The following is a 20,869-nucleotide window of genomic DNA, read 5'->3' as shown; positions in this document are numbered from 1 at the left end:
ACATCAATGAGTACACTGATGTTCAAACCAATTATGTCATCTGTCAGAGGTTACACAGCCCATACATGGTCATAACAGGATAAATGCTGAGCCAAAGTTTGTGTTCCTCCCATTGTCTATGGTCTCCCTATGGATTCCATCAGTGCTCAGCAGGGTGCATAGTGCTGTATGGATTTGCAGGTACAACCTCTGCTCCATCAAAGAGACACATACTTATACTTTTATCCTACTTATAAACAGTAGAACAGACACCACTAAATTCTTGATCTGGGTGATGGTTATACTTGTGTATTCAGTTGTGAAATTCTTTGAGATGTAATGCTTATACTACATTAATTTTCTTAAATGTATATGTCTTCAATAAAATTGACCTTTGAATAAAGGATGGCACTAAAGCCTAAATAGGTAACATAGGTACAATGTAAAGCTAAAATGTATCAAAACAGGAATCAGCACCTAACGTGAATCTCTTGTAAAATGCAAGTGGTGAGGAAGCTGATTTCCATTGGTGGAAATGCCCCAGGCCAGCCAGTAAGATCTGGGCACAATCCAATGATTTCTCAGATCATTCTCTAATCAGCCCTGCTTCTCTTTGCCTGAAAACAACCAACCTTGTGGGAAGATTATTTTAAAATTATATAAAATTTGTAAATTTTACTGTATTTCTACTTGTTGAAAAAAACTCATGTTTTCTAGCCAGTTTGTTTTAAAAAGATTTCTGTTATACTCTGCATGTTTTATAATATGCTAACCCTTCCACAAGAAAATGTAATCCTTACAGACTTTTACTCTATGAAACTAACTTCCTTAGAAAAATAACCTAGAGTAACCTAGAGCATAAAACTCTGTGACCTGGATACCTTCCCTAATCTCTCTGAACCTCAGTTTTGTCATCTGAAAGTGTGAATCATAGTGGGCCTTATCTTACAGAGTTACTGAGAGGATTAAATGAACTACTGGACACAACTGCTTAGCAAAGCACTTGACCCCTAGGAAGCTGAAAAAAGGTTCACTGTTGTTTGCATTATTTTTCTTCTATCAAAGACTTCTTGTGAAGTGAAATTTTATTTCCGTACCACTGGTAAAATCATGTTTCTGATTGATTATCTCATTTCCCTGAAGTACTATGTTCCTTCAGGAACAGAACTCCTTATAAGAATGACGGTAAAGAGTATCCACAAACCTTTATATCCCTAAACCCAATCTGACAATTCAAAGATTAATGAATACATATTTTGGGGCAGACAAATGGCAGAAGAACCTTTCAATGTTTGAAAATAGAGAATAGGCCAGGCACGGTGGCTCACGCTTATAATCCCACCATTTTGGGAGGCTGAGATGGGTAGATCCCTTGAGCCCAGGAGTTTGAAACCAGTTTGGCCAACATGGTGAAACCCCATCACTACAAACAAATACAAAGAATTAGCCAGGCGTGGTGACATGCGCCTGTGATCCTAGCTACTCAGGAAGCTGAGGTGGGAGGATCATTTGAGCCCAGGAGGACGAGGCTGCAGAGAGCCACGATTGTGCCACAGCACTCCAGCCAGTCTTGGCTACACAGTGAGACTTTCTCTCAAAAAAAGAAGAAAAAAAAGAAGAAAAAAAAAGAAAGAAAAAGAAAGGAGGGAAGGAGAGAGGAGTGAGGGGAGGAAAGGAAAACCCCAAGTACCAATCTGACTTCAAGAGAGTAAAGGCTCATGTCAGGTAATATGCAGCATACCTTTATGAGAAGCTCAGAGATTTTCTAATCCCAACCACCTTTGAGCACATCAGTCGAACTTGTACATTCGTGGAAAGAAGCTAACTTTTTTGTAGTAGCAGAATTTATGATGATGATGTTGATGCCAATGCTGACATTCTGGAAACTGCTTTCTTGAATAAAAAATTAATATCTCCAAGAACTAATATTAATATCTCCAAAATAATATTGAAAAATACAATGAGCTAAAAAAAACACTATAAACCACTGTAATTTGAAATACAATTGTTTTTCATTTCTGTTTCTGGGAACTAAATATTGGATTTTAATGATGATGATTCAGACCCTCACATGTAAAATTTTTTAAGTGGACAAAGACCAAAAAACTTCAGCGTAATTACAAGTGATTGGAAATTGGTCAAGTCTCTCCTCAAAGTACAGTTTCTGGCCTGGTGTAGCAGCTTCTGGGTTAGTTACTGGCACTCCCTTGGAAGAAAGCAAAGAAGAGAAGAAAAGAAACTGAAAGAATAAACTGCTCCAGTGTTTCACACTCCTTTCTCTCAAAGCAGTAGGGAACCACAGCACACTGAGCAAGGCCTTCGTCTATAGAGGCCGAGGCTGCAGTGTCTCTGCAGCACCAACAGGACCACACAGCTGAGGGCAGACTCCCTGCAACTGCAGATTAACCTCCATATTAAAGAGTCCCACAGAGATTAATGCTAATAGCAACAACAACTAACATTTACTGAAGGCTGTGTATCAGGAACTTGTCTCAGTTCTTCCCCTTAACAACTCTGTGGCTTAAGCACCTAATATTATTTTCCCTATTTACAAATGAGGGAAGTGGGAGTCAAGGTGACTGCTCCTCTGTGTTATGCAGCTAATTCACAGTGGAGCCAGAAGTCAGACTCTGGCATTGCAACTCCAGAGCTCCTCCTCCTAACTGCTGCTAGTGAGCCTCTGTCTCCACTTCCACCACCCAGATGATGGACATCGTCTCTCCAATGACAAGAAATACAAATAAATATAATATAAAACTGAACCAAAAAACGTTAAGAGATTTTAAAATTACATTCGATTTTCCCCATTTTCCCTTCTCAACCTGGTTTGGATTAAATATAATAATGCATGTATGCCTTTAGGCAAGTGCCTGGCACAATGTAGTAAGTGTTACCTAGTAGTAGGGGTAGTATAATTGTTTATAATTACTATTATAGGATTCACATTCTTCCATAAATTCATATCTAACCAATTGGCCAAAACTCTCCAATAAGTATCTCAAATTTCATCACACTCATTCTATGATGTCCACTCTTCCCTTCTTTGAAGGTCAATGTTTTGACATTGTTTATTTGGAGTGCTTTATTTGGAGTGGCCTATTTCTGCAATTCAGATAATTGCCCAGTAAAAGAATAAAGTTAATTCTCTTTTTCCCTCAATACTGTCAACACGGCACTTGTTCTGTTTAATGTCACTTTGGATTACTAAGAGACATAAAAATCCCCAAACATAAACATCATTAAACAAAAACCTATTCAAGTGGAATACAAAACACACTGAAGAGTCATCATTAATTTCTTAAAGTTTTTCTTTGGTTTTTTTGTTTTGTTTTGTTTTTTTATGTTTTTCCTTTTTAAACAACTCCACCCAAAACTCAAAGCACAAACCATCAAATGCAGATGAAAACAATCAACCTCTCTCCAATTTGAGCTACAAAAATAGATGCCTTGGGCATCAGTGCTCTGGGTTTACATGGATCAAGTACTTGCTGGTTTAAAAGCTGAATCAACTCAGTCATTTTAACTTTGTTTATATTGCTTCCTAAAATATTGAGTTTGAATTGAATTAGAAATATAATTCAATTCTGTGAGCAGCATAAATCTAAAAGGACAGAAGCACTTATATGTCATTTTAGAAAATGCACTTATATGTAGTTTAAAAATTTGTGTCACATCCTTGAGCATGTGACACAAGTTTCAATCAAGTGACTTTGCAGTCTTACTAGACATTGCTTATGATACCCCAGGATTGTCTGCTTATCTCTACATTCTCCAACTTCCAAGCCTGGCTTTCAGCATAGAATCCCAGAACCAGAGAGCTGGGAAAGTCAGAGAGGACAAGAAAGAGCCTCAAATTGTTTAAACAAACCATAAGATGGTTATACCTTCTATGTATGAAACTCTTATAAAAAATACAAGAACAGTGAAAAGAAAAGAACATGGATGTCTTAAGAACAGCTTAAGTAGCTGTGTAACTTTGGGCATGTTATTTAAACTTTCTGGGACTAAACTCCCATAATATTTACCTCAAGGTGCTGCTTCCAGGATTATATGAGATAACGTCTATGAAACTTCCTGTGCTAAATCTCTGATTTAAAACTAAAGCGCCAGTCAGTGAGCCTAAGGACTAAACTTTGGCCTTAATACTTATTGTGTTCTGTCCCTGCAAGGAAAGCCTGCTAAAGATACTCTGTTTTGTGCCGCAGGATTATCAGTCACATGTGAGGTGTTGATAGTCGGGAGATGCGCTGATCAAAGGTTTTCATTAAACAAGAGTGTGCTGTGTTGCCTCTCTCCGATTGTGTACTTTCATGGACTGTTATAACAAGGGACACAACAAAGAGAGCAAGCTAAATTATAAATTGCTAAAGCAATGAGCTCAAAATCATGAAAAACACCCAGAATTCAAATGTTCCTATGCATATAAATGCATGCCTAAATATTAACATAAGGCTAAGGTGAAGCCATAAAACTGGAAAATGTGTTACAAAAATCATTCCCCATTTTGCTCAAAAATTTAGATGTCTTTAAATTTTAAATAGATAATCATCTGCCTAACATTTTTCCCTCTACCTAAGTGAGAAATAACATGGCAGATTCCATGATCATCACTGTGCGATGTCTCTGAAATAAATGTGCCCAACTCCCTTCAAGGCTAAACACAGCAACTCCACATATTCCCCATTCTGGTTCTTTTTTTTTTTGAGACAGAGTTTCGCTCTTGTTACCCACGCTGGAGTGCAATGGCGCGATCTCGGCTCACCGCAACCTCCACCTCCTGGGTTCAGGCAATTCTCCTGCCTCAGCCTCCTGAGTAGCTGGGATTAAAGGCACATGCCACCATGCCCAGCTAATTTTTTGTGTTTTTAGTAGAGACGGGGTTTCACCATGTTGACCAGGATGGTCTCGATCTGCTGACCTTGTGATCCACCCACCTCGGCCTCCCAAAGTGCTGGGATTACAGGCTTGAGTCACCATGCCTGGCTCCCATTCTGGTTCTTGCAAGATCTCTTTACCCTTTTCCTTATGCTTGTTGTATCAAATCCTACATCATCAATCACCTTGCAAATCTAAAACCAGCAGCTCTCCCCGTGTGTACTCATAGGTCCAGTGAGAGAAAGCCAACATCAGTTCCTCCAGGGTGTTGGTGGGGGTGATTTCATCACCGTTGTTGTTGTTGTACTTCCGGAACTCCCCTGTCATATACTTCTCAATGGTCAACCACTGGTTGGCTGAAGGGCAATAGATTAAGAAAACTTCCAGGAACCTGTTAAGGAAAAAGAGGCCATTGACACCCTACAATACAGCAAAAGTGGGACTTACCTTATTAAACAGTCATCAGCAGGAAAGATGACCCATGATGCAGCCTCAATGCACATGCCCTCGCCCTCTCTATGAAAGGGACAGGATGCAAATATTGGGAATTTTTCTCTCCATGCTTACCCCCTCCTCTTTGAGGCAACTTTCCAACTCTTTTATAAGTGCTGGACCCAACTTTTCTTGCTGTGCTCTATAAAGTTCCTTATAAATAAAAGAATGAAGTTTTACTATAAGTCCAGCACCAAGTTATGATCTGTGTGTGTCTCAATAAATGAATGCAAGTGTGTGAAGACACTCAAGTGAAAGTAACAAGAGTTTATTCTTATAAAATTCCTACTTTTGATAAGATATTTGGGGAAGAGACTATCCTTACAATAAGAATATTGTTTCTGCCATAATGCCTCTGGACATTAATAATAACACCCAAGGTCTGTCTGTTTCACATAACTGAAATGTTAGGTACAGCCTCTGAACCTCTTAGTTCAGTGATCAACAGGAAGGTATCCCTGGGATCTCTGATTCTCCTTTTGCCAGACCTGAAATTATGGAAGAATCCGAAAATAAGATCATGCAGAATTTCCCCATGGATATGATTTCTCATGAGTTATGGGCTGAGAAGAGATAGATAGAAATTCCTACTTAAAATAAAGGGCCAAGGTGCCAAGGTTTTCTTACCTTGGTGTGTAGGGAATGGTTTGTGGTTTCACTTGGTTGAAAGTATAGATCAATTTCTGAGCAGCTCTCTGTTGCTGAATTTCCTACAAAATAGGGAGCACTGATAAAAATATTGGTTTACTGTTGTACAGCTATAACCATGAAATTACTATAGGCTACCCGAATGTGATTTTTAGCCTTATCAGCTCGCACCACTGCCTATTCTAAAAGCAAAAGTCCCACAAAGCAATACTACCTCTAAAAAATAACAGGCTTTGGGTTGAAGATAATGGCCTTACATAAGGATGTAGCCAGATCTCTTTTCTTTGACCTGTCCCTCTGGGCTATGGGTCTCTGAGTTTCAGACTTACCCTGAGGCAAAGATGAAGCACAGTACTCTCCTGGAAGATCTTACACCATGTCCTCACAACCTCAGGAAGAAAGGACTTGACAATGAAAACCTGTCCTGGCTTCAGAATGTTATCCTCAGACCAAGTGCTGATGACTCTCATAGCTTTACGTAGGCCCCCATCCATCTCCTCTCGGGACAACACCTGGATCATTGAAGCTCTCCCACGCTGAGACCAAGAGGACACGCTTTTATCAAGGTTTAAAGGGGAACTCTCCTCTAACCTGTAGACAGTTATTTCCTCTCCTGCTGCAAAGAGAAGTGAAGGCGAGGAGTTCAACAAGATTGCCGTGACTGTGACATGGATAGTATTCCAAACATCAATGCAAAATCAGTTCAGTTACCCAAATGACCAGAGGAGAATGGGGCTAGCAGGGAACAGAACAGAATAAGGACATGAATCTGGCCATGTTTCCATGTTATTTATTGTCTAGTAGATGTGGGGAAGGGGAGAAGGGACAAAGTATCAGAGCATACAAAAGAATTAAGCTTTTCTTACTGCAGACTATAACTGGACAAAAACTAAGTAGTAAGGACATGCTTCTTTTGCTAAAGACAAATACTTTTAAAGAGACGGTTTAATCTGATGGTGTCGTTCATTATCATCCCCCTAAGGAGCCTAATTAGACCTTCTCTTCTAATTGTTCTTCTCATGACATAATACAGGTTGCATATCCATTATCCAAAATGCTTAGGACCAGAAGTGTTTCAAATTTTGGATTTTTTCAGATTTTTGGAATATCTGCATATACATAATGATGTATCTTCCGGATGGGACCCAAGTCCAAACAGAAAATTTATTTATGTTTCATATACACCTTATACATACAGCCTAATGGTACTTGTATATAATAATTTTTAACAATCTTGTGCATAAAACAAAGTTTTGAAAGTATCTTGACTCTGACCTGTCACATGAGGTCAGGTGTGGGAATTTTCCACTTGTGGCATCATATTGGCACTCAAAATGTTTCAGACTTTGAAGCATTTTGGATTTCAGCTTGGATTTACCAAGCTCAACTTGTATTAAAAATATTCTGTATATCTGATTATGTGCTATACATAGATCTGTGCTTTAGACCATTAAAAGAAAAAACTTTTTTTCTAGGGGTGAAATAGTCCATTAAAAATTCATGGTTTGACTCAGCTGGAGTCAAACAGTGCCAAGGTCATATCCCAGAGCCTCTCCCTCCTTCCTTTGTCCCTTTGGACAAGTTACTTAAAGCCTCAGTTTCCCCAACAGAAAAATGGTATGAAAATACTATTTACATTGGGCTGCTATAAAGATTAAATAGGCTAACATGGCTAACGTGAATTACAGCCTCAGATAAAAACTCAATCCCACTTAAAGAATTTTAGACACAAAATGCTACTTAACTGCTACATAGCTTCCACTTGTAGGCTGTTGAAGAGGGAGAAACTCCTAATGAACCTAAATGCTACTAAGTCAGGGTTTAGTGTTTCTTAACAAAGCAACATAATCTATACACAACTTCTGTCCAGCCCCAGCTGGTGTTCCATTTCCTTCTTACACCTTTGCTTCCTTCAAATAGTTGTTGTTTTTGTTTTGTTTTGTATTTTTAATGAAGGCTGTACTAGTTTGCCAAGAAAAGAATCCATTCCCTCACTCTTGCATCTAATTCCTCACCAATAAATACATCTAGGTAATGCTCAGTAACAACTTTTCAAATCTTTATTCTTGGTGCCCAGATAAATTGCCACTGAAGAATCTTAGAGTCCTAAATCCCTAGAGGCTTTAGAGCAGAGCTACTGATTTGCAAAGCCAGCCATGGGGCCACATGGAAGGAGAAGGCATCTGCATTAATAGTCAGAAGCAAACCTGGTCTGTGGCCAGGTGAACAGTATGAGAAGCATCAATATCAAGGACAGTTTGGGGACCCTTACTATATTGTCAACTTGCTCATGCCTTACCCTGCCAGACAGAGAAATTCTGGTAGCTTTAGCCAGCCTGAGCTTGTTTTTCTTTTCTATTCCAGACTTTTAAAATGACATTTGCAGTCTGAGGTAAGAGCAATTAGTGTACACAAAACCAAACAAACAAAAAACAATACACAAAGCATTTCTCTTCAGATGCCTGTTGGCTTGCACCATATTGACATTTATCGCTTTCTCCTGTGCTTATTATAAATGGTTGGCTTGTTCTTTTCTTTCCTACTTACTTCCAGCCTTGAGTCAGTGAATGCCAGGTGCAACATTATTGCTTTCTTCCCAACTGCTGCTCATTATAGGTCTTATTCCCATAGTATTAGATTTTGTCCCTGAATGCTGACCTTGACGGTTAACAGAAGTTTCCATTTTCGAAAATAAATCTCACTAAACTACAACTATCGACAAAACAAAATTTTCAGCTAAAATAATGCAACAGGGTTTCTCCTTGATTCACTCAGATTTTATGCCTCTGTCCTGGCATAACCTCAAGAAGGCAGAAATGCTACTCACCAAACAGTTGGATTGGTGTAAATGGTATGGTCTGAGAAAGCCTCATTAAATTATTCCTTTCAATGGCTGCAAACAAAAACAGATTTTCTATTTTAAGTATGCATCAGTGGGCTGAATTTACAGAAAGCCTCTCCACATCAATATATATTCACATAATGCTGTTTAATTTCAGAAACCTCTTTATTTTTGCCATTATCAAAAATATAATCTATAATGCTGTCTTAAAAATAAACTGTGCTTTAAACATGAAAGATATCCCAGTTTTAGAGGCATTTAATATGAGATTATGTCACATGGTCTGAGGTAGGACTATCACCTCCACTCTCCTGAATACCAAATCACATACTAATCCATACATATGTGGAACTTTCTTTTAAATGGCATTTTAATCTGTGGACTTTGGTTTTCCTTTCCAAAGCAAATCCAAAGCACCGTGGACTGTGGGGACACCTACTGTTCACTGTGCACAGTTCATCTTCTTTTTCCAGAGAGAGCTGAAGACTGATTTTAATTAGAAGCAAGTGATCTGCATTTTCCTGTTAAGAGCCATAACCTAACAGCTCAGAGTCAATATGAGTTACAGTATTCCTCACTAGAGACTTTCTTAAGTTGACGGCTGGAGTCAAAATAATAGATTACTGCAGAGCTGAAAGACCCAGTTATAAGAGCCTGGACTGAGGAGTGTGGAATCCAACTGCAACTCTATTCACTACAAAGGAGAATTCAGGATAAGGCAGTCTATTACTAGACCCTGAACAAATAACCGCATATAACAGTAATTACCACACCAATAAGCTTGTACTCAGGTACCGACCTTTAGATTGGTAAAAGGCTTGCCCGTGTATTATCTCATGCAACACTGAGAGCAATGGCCCCCAAGAAACCACCCAATGGCACAAGTCCAGTTGCTTTTATATTGCTTTGCATTTCAAAGTGTTTTCCTCTTAATTCTCAACTAGCCCTTTGGCAGACTGTTCCTCAGGAAGGGCAAGTAAAATTATTCCCACTTTGAAGGAAAGACAACTGAAGCACTGTGAAGTGATGTTGCTTAAGAGAGTCGAGACCCTTGACATCTCTGTTTGATAACATCTTTGTTGAACTCACTCTTTGGGATTGGCATTCATTCTGTGATCATACTAACTGAGGGCTCAGTGAGAGTACAAAACCCTCCCTTGAAATAACTACTTTCAGATCTGCCTTTTCCCCAGTCCAAAACATTGAGATCTCTGGTTTGGGGCTGGCTTTGAGATTGCAAATAATTTTTAGATCTCAAGGTCATCTTTCTTCTTTGCAATTTGGAACTTGGAAATGAAAACATTTTGCAAAAATCCAAATTCTCTTAAATTCTGAAAACTCATTTTCCCAAGTCAATGGCAAGCTTAGAAACCGGAATGTTCTTCCCATCAAAGTGAACAATACCCTTTCAAGTTGGGAGCCATGTTAATAACATGAAATTCATCAATGTTTCTGTTTATAAATGCAGAAGCACAGATGTTTAGCTCAGCTGACATGTCTATGTGCACATGCATCCTACCTGAATAATGGTGAGGCTCTTGAGGGCTTTTTAAGGAGGCTGAGATGTCTGAAATTAGAGAGAAGATTGACATTTTAATTACATGGCTGGAGATAAATACATGCTTATGAATATATTGCCTTCAAAGCTATTATTGAACAGGTTAATCAGAATAGCTTCTCAGTATTCGAAAAAGCTTGCCTAATATCTTTTAACCACATTATTGCGCATGGTATCCTGACAGCTTCCAATCATCAATGTAATATCTCCAAACATATTTATATAGGGAATTGAATAAAGACAGGTAATATTAGCCTCAAAGATGTATTTCCTCTGAACCAATTATACCTCCGGGTTTCAGAAGGCACTCAGCTGCCCATCATACTTCACAACATCCCAGAAGCATGATTCTCTGCACTCCCTACCAAGATGCAGTACCCACAGAAAGACAGTATTAATACCAAGTTATTAACAGACTACTTCACTGACCTAAAATAACAACAAAATGATGAAAACACATTAAGAGCTATATATTGGAAACTAAGAAGAGGGTAGATAATATAGCACCAAGAGATTTGTTTGGTTACACAAGGACTATGTGTGGGGAAACCTCTTCCAAGTTTAACTCATTCTCTTCTGTCTGCTCAAGACCTAAATTACAAGGCCCTAGAGAAATCCCTTGCAACAGTTTTGCTATTTCATAAAATCAAAATTAAAGTGGAGAACTTTGGTCTCATGATGGTAAGTGCTTTATACCTAGTAGAGTAAGCAGCATAATGAGCCCAATTTTGCAGATCTGTCTGGCTTTTTGTTGCTGGATAAGGAAAGGAACGAGAATCGCTTCCTTTGGGGAGTGCTGGTAAAAAGTAAGATCAGCAGAAAAAACTGTTCCTTTCTGAAGTCATCAGTAAAAACAAAAAGTATTCCGCTCCCACTATGGATCATATTAGGCATGAGAGATATGGGTAAGATGTGGTTCCCACCATATAGAAAATTAAATGTATTAGAAGAGAGAGACTGGTAACTAGAATCACAACACAATTTAAGTAATATATGTAATAAACGGATACACAAAGGTTTATGGAACACATTAATTCCACCTGGAAGGTTGGGCCTTCATAAACCATGTGAAATGCTTAAAGGGTATGAGTATCAGTCTGATAAAGCTGAGTTTCAGTTCTGGCTTCACTAGTTAAGGAGCTGTGAGACCATATTCGTATTTATTCAGTATACATTTATTGAATACCTACTATGTGCCAGGTTCTGGTCTATGCTCAGGAGGAAGAGCAGTAATCAAAACAGATAAGTCTCTGGTTACATTCTAGTCAATGAAAATAGACAATAAATAAACATATAGTGCACAGTGTGTCTGCCTGTGTGTGCGTGTGTGTGTGTGTGTGTGTGTGTGTGTGCAGATCAACTTAAGAGAGTTAGAAAGCATGGGGAATAGGAAAGTTGCTGTTTGATAATAGGATGGTTAGGCAAAGCCTCTTTCATAATGTGAAATTTGAGCACAGAGTTGAAGGAAGAGAAGGGGCAGCAATATGAATAAATGAAGAGTATTCCAGTGATAGGTATCAGCAAGGGCAAATTCCCTGGGACAGGTTTGTGCTTGTTATGTTTAAGGAGGAGAGAGTAGCCACAGTGAAATGCACTGAGAGAAATGCGGTTGGAGGGTGGCTCAAAAACAGAACAACATGGTATTGTAGATTGTTTTTGAACTTTGCTTTTGCCAAGTGAGGAGGAACATCATTTGAGCAAGAGTGACTCAGTTCAATTTTCAGTTTAAAAGGATTATTCTGGCTGTTTCTGGAGAAAGACAATTAGACAGCAATAGTTTAGAGGCCATACTATAATCCAATGAAGAGATTATGATTGCTTAAAAATGGTGTTATATGGAAGTAGCAACGTGGATCAGATTCTTGATCTATTTTGAAAGGTTTACTGATAGATGGGATGTAGGGATGTGAAACAATGGAAGACAAGTATGATTGCAAGACTTTAGCTTCAGGAAGTGGGAGTACAGAGTTGCCATTTCCTGAGATGAGGTCAATGTTGAAACATTTTGTTTGGGATACTTTTTAGACCTCCACATGGAAGTGTTACTATGTGGTCAGTCATATTCTGCAAGGCAGAAATAATGAATGAAAGGTATCATGCTGATGGGCCTGGAAATTTGGATTGAGATCAAGCTTTCAGGAGCATTGAGGAAAAACTCAGGGGTTTTTCAGTCTATCTTTTGGTAACAGAGAGCCATTGAAGGCTTCTACTTAAGTGATGATTTATCATTCATAAAGATAATTCTGATAGGAACATAGGAAAGTTTAAAAGGAGAGAAACCAATCAGAATGTTAAGACAAACTCAAGGGCAAATAAAGTATAGTATACACTTTTTGTTTCAAGAAATAAATGATGGTAGTTTTAAGGCAGGAGCAATAGCGTAGACCAAACTAATGGTTTTTAAGATGTAGGGGTGGGGAGTGGCGGCAGAGAGACGCAGTTAGAAGGCAAGGTTAATGGCTAAGAGCAATGGGGTGAGGAGGAGATTGTAAATGACTAAAATTTCTAGCTTGCGTGAAGCAAGAGGCTCTCAGAAAGACCAAAAGCAAGTCAACAAAGAAGTAGAACATCCAAAGAAGAGACTCAAGGAAACACAGAAAAGAGCGGGTGCCATAAAGGAAAAATGGTCAATACCGAATGCCGTGAGTTCAATGAGAACTGAGAAGAGTCATGTGAGTCAGCAGTTGTAGTGGAGTTTCAGGAAGTGGTGGGGCACACCCCATGGGCTGAAGATCAAATGTTAATTGCTTTTTCTATTAATCTGGAGGTGGCTGCTTGAAAGCTAGCTAAATCGAGAAAAAGACTATTTTTTATTTTGTATAGAAAACAACCTAAGTTTGTTAGTAGGCTGAGGAGAAGGAATCAACTGCAAAGGGGTTCCTGGAAACCCAAGAAAATGTGATGGAACAAGAACACAGAAGATGAAGGTGCCTTTTTACATCAAGGACTTAAGAATATGGAAAGCAATTTGTAAACTGTAGTAAAGTTTGAGAATAACTATAGTGGCTTTATCAGGGAGCTGTCTCACATGACCTAGTCCTATTCAGCCATTTGGGGCCCCAGATCTTACTAAAACCATACAGAAAAAGGCATCCACATAACAATCTCATAAATGGATCTTAATGAACAGTGTGTGAAAAAACAAAAGGACAGTAAGAATTGGTGAGAGGTGCCGGGCACAGTGGCTCACGCCTGTAACCCCAGCACTTTGGGAGGCCAAGGCAGGTGGATCACGAGGTCAAGAGATCGAGACCATCCTGGTCAACATGGTGAAACCCCGTCTCTACTAAAAATGCAAAAACTTAGCTGGGCACGGTGGTGCATGCCTGTTAATCCCAGCTACTCAGGAGGCTGAGGCAGGAGAATTGCCTGAACCCAGGAGGCGGAGGTTGCGGTGAGCCGAGATCATGCCATTGCACTCCAGCCTGGGTAACAAGAGCAAAACTCTGTCTCAAAAAAAAAAAAAAAGAATTGGTGAGAGGTAAAAATGAGCTCAGTGGTTATACCGTCCTTCACATAGAAGATGGGGAAATAACAGTCAGAAACAGGTCATTCAAAAAGTTTTAAACCAGACATCAATCCCAATTTGTCTGAAGAAAGATATTCAACTTCATACTCTTCTACCGAACTTTCTGCATTGCATGGTAGACAAAAATCACAAATACAATTTCAAGAATGACAAAAATGTCAGGAGGACAATGATCTTCAGCATTAAAAGGATGAAAAAATAAATATAAAATGTTTAAATAGAAAAACTTACTGTCAACTCCATTTGAACTTTTCAGCCTGTTTGAAAAAAAATGAAGTTGTTTAGATCTTACAATGATCAAAAAAAGGAAACAGCACGTGAAACAGTTACAACACAGAGTATACATTTTATATACATGTGAAATACATGCACAGTCATGTACTACATAATGATGTTTAGGTCAATGATAGACAGCATATATTACAATGGTCACATAGATTATTTATTTATTTATTGAGATAGAGTCTCACTCTGTTGCCCAGGCTGGAGTGCACTGGTATGATCTTGACTCACTGCAACCTCCGCCTCCTGGGTTCAAATAATTATTCTGTCTCAATCTCCCGAGTAGCTGGGACTACAGGCGCCCACCACCACGCCCAGCTAATTTTATTTATTTATTTATTTATTTATTTTTTAGTAGAGACAGGGTTTCACCATATTGGTCAGGCTGGACTCAAACTCCTGACATCAGGTGATCTGCCCACCTTGGCCTCCCAAAGTGCTGTGATTACTGACATCAGCCACTACACCCAGCCCATCCCATAGATTATAATGGAGCTGAAAATTTCTGAATACCTAGGGACATCTTTCTTAGCCATCATAATGCCACAGTGTAATGCATTAGTTACATGTTTGTGATTATGCTGGTGTAAATAAGCCTGCTGTACTGCCAGTCAGATAAAAATATAGCACATACAACTATGTACAGTACATAATACTTGATGATCATGATGGATGACTATGTTACTGGTTTATGCATTTATTATACTATGCTCTTTTTTATTCTTTTAGCATGTACTCCTTCTACTTTTCTTTTTAAGTTAACTGTACACAGCCTCTAGCAGGTCTTTCAGGAGGTATCCAGAAGAAGGCATTGTTATCATAGGAGGTCATGGCTCCATGCATGTTCTTGCCCCTGAAGACCTTCCAGTGGGACAAGATGTGGAGGCAGGAGACAGTGATATTGGTGACAGTGACCCTGTGTAGGCCTACCCTAATGTGTGTAATTGTGTCTTCATATTTTTTCTTAAGAAGTAAAAATTAAAAAATAAAAAATTTAAAAACAGAAAAAGCCTTCTAGAATAAGAATATAAAAAACATTTTTGTACAGCTATACAACGTATTTGTGTTTTAAGCTAAGTATTATTGTGAAAGACTCAAAAAGATTTTTAAAAATTTAAAGTTTATAAAATTAAAAAGTTACAGTAAAGCTAAGATTGATTATTTAAAAAAGAAAAAAATGTATAAATTTAGTGTAGCCTAAATGTACATATGAAGTCTCTGGTTATGGCCTTCACATTCTTTCACCACTCATCCACTCTGACACCCAGAGCAAGCTTCTAGTCCTGCAAGCTCCATTCATTGTAAGCATCCTGTACGGATGTACCATTTTTTTATATTTTATACTGTATTTTTACTGTACCATTTTTGTGTTTAGATAAACAAATACCATTGCTTACAGTAGTCAGTACAGTCACATGCTGTACAGGTTTGTAGCCTAGGAACAATAAGCTAGACTATATAGCCTAGGTGTGTAGGAGGCTAGACCATCTAGGTTTGTGTAAATGTACTCTATGTTTATGCAACGATGAAATCATCTAATGACACTTCTCAGAATGTATCCCTGTTGATTGATGCATGACTATATATATTTTGAAAGAGAATTATTAGTTATATCTAATCCCTATCTTATCAATAAAGTTTTTAGCCCTGCAAGTGTTTTTATAGAAAAATGAGCACCAGATATGTATGTAAGTCATTTACTGTGTGTACCCTAAGCTAATTGAAAAGCAGTTGTTGTTTTATCTAATTAGCTATGTGATCAGACAATATATATAAGATGTAACTGTGTTTGTGTTGTTAAACTGAAGGGTTCCTGAACTATGCAAAGCAGATGCCTACAAATGAGTCTGTGAATGTCTCTGGACAAGCCTACAAATCAGTTTCATTAGCCCACGTGGCCCCTAAATGTTCACAGGCTGAAATTAGTTCTCTTTAAATTGCTACTTGCCCTGCTCAAATGCACAGGTGGCCACAGGCAAGTCTGAATAAATACATTCAAAGAATATCTTCAGTATTTAAGGTCCTTAAGGAAGAAAGTACAATTACGATTATTGTTTAATTTCATGCTGCAATAACCCACTACACTGCATGAACACAAACTACTGAACCTTTGGGAGAAGAAAGTCATGGGTCCTTTAAGTCTGGAAGCAGCCTAGCACAGGGTCCATGATGGGAACTCTTGAGAAAGACCATCTCTAAGAGAGCTGACTGCAAACTGAAAGTCGCCTTCTACCTCCTGGGTATCAATTGGTACTTCCATAGAGTAGATGGTTTTGAATTATACCTGTATTAAAAATTTGATGATGCAACTAGAAAAGTCAAAAAATACTACAAATTAAATAGAATAATCTTTGCTTGGTTTGTCTTCAAATTTTATTTCTCTAAATATATATTAATAAAATTCCAGGAGGATACTCAAGTCTATAACCATGTGAGTTCTCTATTCTTTCTCTCTCCATCCTGACTTCCTCCCCCTCTCTCAGTCTTTCTCAGAGTTACTACATTAATGAGTAGGATGTTACTGAGAAACCAAAAATAAAAAAGATATGCCTTACAAACTGAAAGGAAAAAATTTAAGGAAAAAATAATTATTTTTAAAATTAAAGAATAAATGTAATCGGGTGTTCAGTCTAAGTCTGTTTAAGCAAGTCAGATTTATTTCTACTCTTTTATGCAAGTTCATAATCTTATCTATCCAAAAAGACATGATAATCATTATTCCATGTGTGTTTTGACACTGAAAATGCAAATGTTTAATTTGTTGTATGAGTATGTGTTTCGCTATATTCTTAAAAGGCACTCAGGTGAGATCTTGTTGCCAGAAACAGAAAAACTTGGAGAAGAAATCATTTCATTCTGCTAACAAAAGAAAAATATTGTCATTTGATACATACTTCTTTTTTCTTCCTTTCTGACTAAATTAAACCTTTGTTCCTAACCAAGTTAAAAAAAAAAAAAAGGAAGCCAAAGACTCTTAAAGATAAACATTTGGAAATACTCACAGGGAGTTTCTATCAAGGGTGGTGCTCCTGGAATTCCACAAAGAGTTTTTGCTGAGATCCTGAGCAGAAGGGAAAGGCCATTATGTGTGTGTTCAACATAGCCCCACCCCAGGTTTCCAGGAATGCCTCTGCCAAACACACTCCTTGGAGGACATTTCACTTTTCTTCATCTACCTCAATATTCTTCTTTTAAAACACATGCTAAATCCAAGCTAGAAAGATGCATAATGTTAGTGCAACATCTGAATAACTCAGTGTGTTGATGAACTTTAACAGAATGAAGTTACCCTAAAGGAGATATCAAAGAGAAAATGTAACATATGAAATTTTTTACAGACCAAACATAGAAAATGAGGACTCAACATACACAATCAGTTAATCAGGACTGAACATACACAATCAGCTAATGACATGAGAGAAAGAATAAAGGTACAAGTTGACAAACAGACAACACAGATCATCACATTGCTATGTCTTATCATCAAAAGATTATCATCACAGGTGATGATAATTATTTAAAAATAACATTACCTTGGATTTACCTCATTCTACTTCCTATTCAAATTCAATTATTTCCTGAGACCTAGTATACTATAGGCATGACTCTAGGTAGGCATTTTCATAGTTGTTGTTTCTGCTGTCCACTAGCAATAATCTCATAAGGATGGCATTAGTCTCACTTTAGAGATACAGCTAATGAAGCTCACAGGTTAACTGATGTACATAGCTTTTAAACGTAGAAAGTGGCAGAGTCAGAATCTGAAGACAGGTCCCTGCTTCCAATTATCCTCAAGTAGTCTGACACTTTACTTTCAAAATCTTTTACAGATCCTATTCCTACAAGAATATTTAAGGTTGTTAGTATACATCCATAAAGGTCATGTCTCAACCGTTCTCAAGTTCAAACAGAAACTATTTAAACAAAGGCTTAAAATTTGGTTTCTTGGGTTAAGCTAACTATTCAAAGTTCCCACGTGGTGTATGGCACTGAAACAAGGCACATATTTTTAGATGGCAAGAAAAACAGACTGCAAAACCAGAGAATCTCAGCATTGAAGAAGCACTAAGGGTCCTATACCCTGCAAGGTTTGAATCCCCTCCATCAAGCCTGCAAAGAGGTTTGTTCAGCCTATGCTTGACTGATTGCACTAGTGAGGGACTCACTACTTCCAGAAATAAATCATTCCATGCTTGGAAAGCTCCAATTGCTAAAAATTTCTCCTCAGATTGGGCTGAAATCTGTCTCCCAGTAGCTTCTATATGTTGATTCTAGATCTACCTCTCAAAAGTGTATAGAAAATAGCTTATTTTTCTTCCATATGACAACTTTCATGTATTTGAAAACAGTTTCAAAAACTCCTGAATTCTTTCTCTCTCATGCCAGACATCCCAGGTTAAATTATTGAGCAGACAGGTAAATTGCATAACGAAGAATGTCAGAGAAAGAATAATGTGGAGAGGACTGAAAAAATAGAACAGGAATTCAACTGAGCATAGCTTCAAAACCAAGATTAAACAGAATGCCAATAAAAGGTAGAAGCCAATTAAGGGACATAAAGGTAAAATGGGCATAGTCAAGAGAACCATTGCATGCTCAAATTTTTTTTAACTACTAAAATATTTTTACCTCTTGAGACTGCTTTAGGTGATCACTGACTTGTACAGCACATTGTCCAATGTCTTTAATTTTCATTTTCAGATGTATATAAGGTTCTACACCTTGTAAAGAGGGAGAGAAAGATTAGAAAATACATGAAAATGTGTTACATTCAAATCACAGTTCCCAAATAGAAAAATCTGAACACAGTACATTCATTTAAACTTGGATATAGTTTTCTCTTTCTGTTTTTAGCAAGTTTTACCAAGTTTCCTTTATCCTTTTTTTCCTCAAGAGGTTGAAAACTATATATTCTATTTCTATTCTTCTATAGTTACTTTCACATTTATAACAACTTACACTTCTCTAAGTCAAGAATTAAATGATCTGTCCTCTTATAAGACAACACCTTTACTAATTTTTTATATTTACCTTCTCCTGCATACTATTGTACATGCTTTATTTAAAATATGTGAAATTTAATTCCTACACTAGTTAGGAATCCTTCCTTAGCAACTGCACCAAACATTATAGTAGGCTACTTAAAAAGAACAAAAACAAAAGAATGATAGAGGCCGGGTGTGGTGTCTCACACCTATAATCCCAGTACTTTGGGAGGCCGAGGTGGGCAGATCACCTGAGGTCAGGAGTTCGAGACCAGCCTGCCCTACATGGAAAAACTCAGTCTCTACTAAAAATATAAAAATTAGCTGTGTATGGTGGCGCATACCTGTAATCCCAGCTACTTGAGAGGGAGGAGAATTGCTTGAACCTGGGAGGCAGAGGTTGCAGTGAGCTGAGATCATGCCACTGCACTCCAGCCTGGGCAACAGAGTGAGACTCTGTCTCAAAAAAAAGAATGATAGAAAGGAATACCATCAAATAAATAGATTTAATTTTTAGCCTTTTCTTAAAAAGGATGATAAGGATCATAACTGTTATTCTTTTTGTAGCTGGTACCTACAGAGTTACCGCATAGAGTAGATGCATAATAAATATTTAATGAATACTTGGTTGGATTAATTCTGAGAATAATACTTATCAGGAGTCCTGACTAAAAATAGGAAATAACAGTTGCATTTTTCCCTAATAATTTTGTGTGGGGGAAAAAAAGTATAAAAGAAGTGTAAAAATTACTGTATGACAGCCAAGTGGATTGGCTGGCTCATGCCTGTAATGTCAGCACTTTAGGAGGCCAAGAAAGGAGCATCACTTGAGGACAGGAGTTTGAGACCAGCCTGGGTAACATAGTGAGATCCCCATCTCTACAAAAAATAATTAGCCAGGCATGGTGGCACACGCTATAGTCCCAGTTACTCTGGAGGCTGAGGTGGAAGGATCATTTAAGCCAAGGAGGTCAAGGCTGCAGTGAGCTGTGATTGCACAACTCTACTCCAGCTTGGGAGCCAGAGCCAGATCCTGTCTTTAAAGTAACAGAGAGAAAGAGAATGCTACCTGACAGGGCAACTGCCTATCCATAAAATTTTATTTTTTTAATTCGTTTTCAATTATTAACTCAGACACATTTCAAAAAAATAAGCTTCTCAACTCTGGATGTGGTTCAAGGAAGACAGTGGGCCTCATTACCCACTCAGATTAGCCAGGCACTCGGATCAGCCTATTTCCCTAGCCTTACCTCCCTCTCTGATCATCTGACTTAATGAGATTCTTTCCCAGAAACTTCCTGCCACTTGCATCTCTCTATGTTTGAAACTCATTGGAAAGAACATAAATAATTTAAGAATGATACATAATATCCTAAACATATACTATTTATTAAAAACATAATATATATAATATAAATGTATGACATTTATAAATAAAATGTATCTATTTATAACTGGTCCTGGAATCATGTCTTTAGGTGTGGGATTTGATTTATTCAAATTTATGGTCTCTAGTAAACAGTGTGATTAAAGTCAAGGCAATTAAGCTCTCAAGCTATATCTATAAATTGAGGGGGTACTGACTAATTGAATTTCTAATGTCTCCTTCAGCTTAAGAGCCCACTTGATTCTTGGTGACTTAACAGACAACTGAGCATTTTTAAACATAAAATCAGGGT

The 20,869-nt window shown here is 37.9% G+C and overlaps 1 protein-coding gene across 20 annotated transcripts in view; it reads right to left on the bottom strand.

Annotated features, from left to right (window-relative positions):
• Window positions 1-20,869, bottom strand: part of TRPM6 (transient receptor potential cation channel subfamily M member 6) — a 164,448-nt gene that overhangs the window by 9,243 nt on the left and 134,336 nt on the right. For 15 of the 20 annotated variants that reach the window (XM_035302229.3, XM_035302254.3, XM_078366403.1 and 12 more), the window contains 8 exons: window positions 18,835-18,926; window positions 17,208-17,266; window positions 14,155-14,180; window positions 10,356-10,403; window positions 8,822-8,887; window positions 6,324-6,610; window positions 5,974-6,056; window positions 5,040-5,245 (listed from right to left, as the gene is read on the bottom strand). In XM_035302229.3, the coding sequence (XP_035158120.3) occupies window positions 5,040-5,245; window positions 5,974-6,056; window positions 6,324-6,610; window positions 8,822-8,887; window positions 10,356-10,403; window positions 14,155-14,180; window positions 17,208-17,266; window positions 18,835-18,926 (867 nt within the window). Of the gene's footprint in view, window positions 1-5,039; window positions 5,246-5,319; window positions 5,500-5,973; window positions 6,057-6,323; window positions 6,611-8,821; window positions 8,888-10,355; window positions 10,404-14,154; window positions 14,181-17,207; window positions 17,267-18,834; window positions 18,927-20,869 lie in introns of those variants that run through there. The other 5 variants (XM_035302237.3, XM_078366379.1, XM_078366389.1 and 2 more) reach the window with 2 other exon arrangements.

Source organism: Callithrix jacchus, chromosome 1 (genome assembly GCF_049354715.1).
Source record: "Callithrix jacchus isolate 240 chromosome 1, calJac240_pri, whole genome shotgun sequence".
In the NCBI taxonomy this organism is placed as follows: Eukaryota; Metazoa; Chordata; class Mammalia; order Primates; family Cebidae; genus Callithrix; species Callithrix jacchus.
The sequence above is the reverse complement of the archived record's forward strand: the minus strand, read 5'-3'. Positions and strand labels throughout refer to the sequence as shown.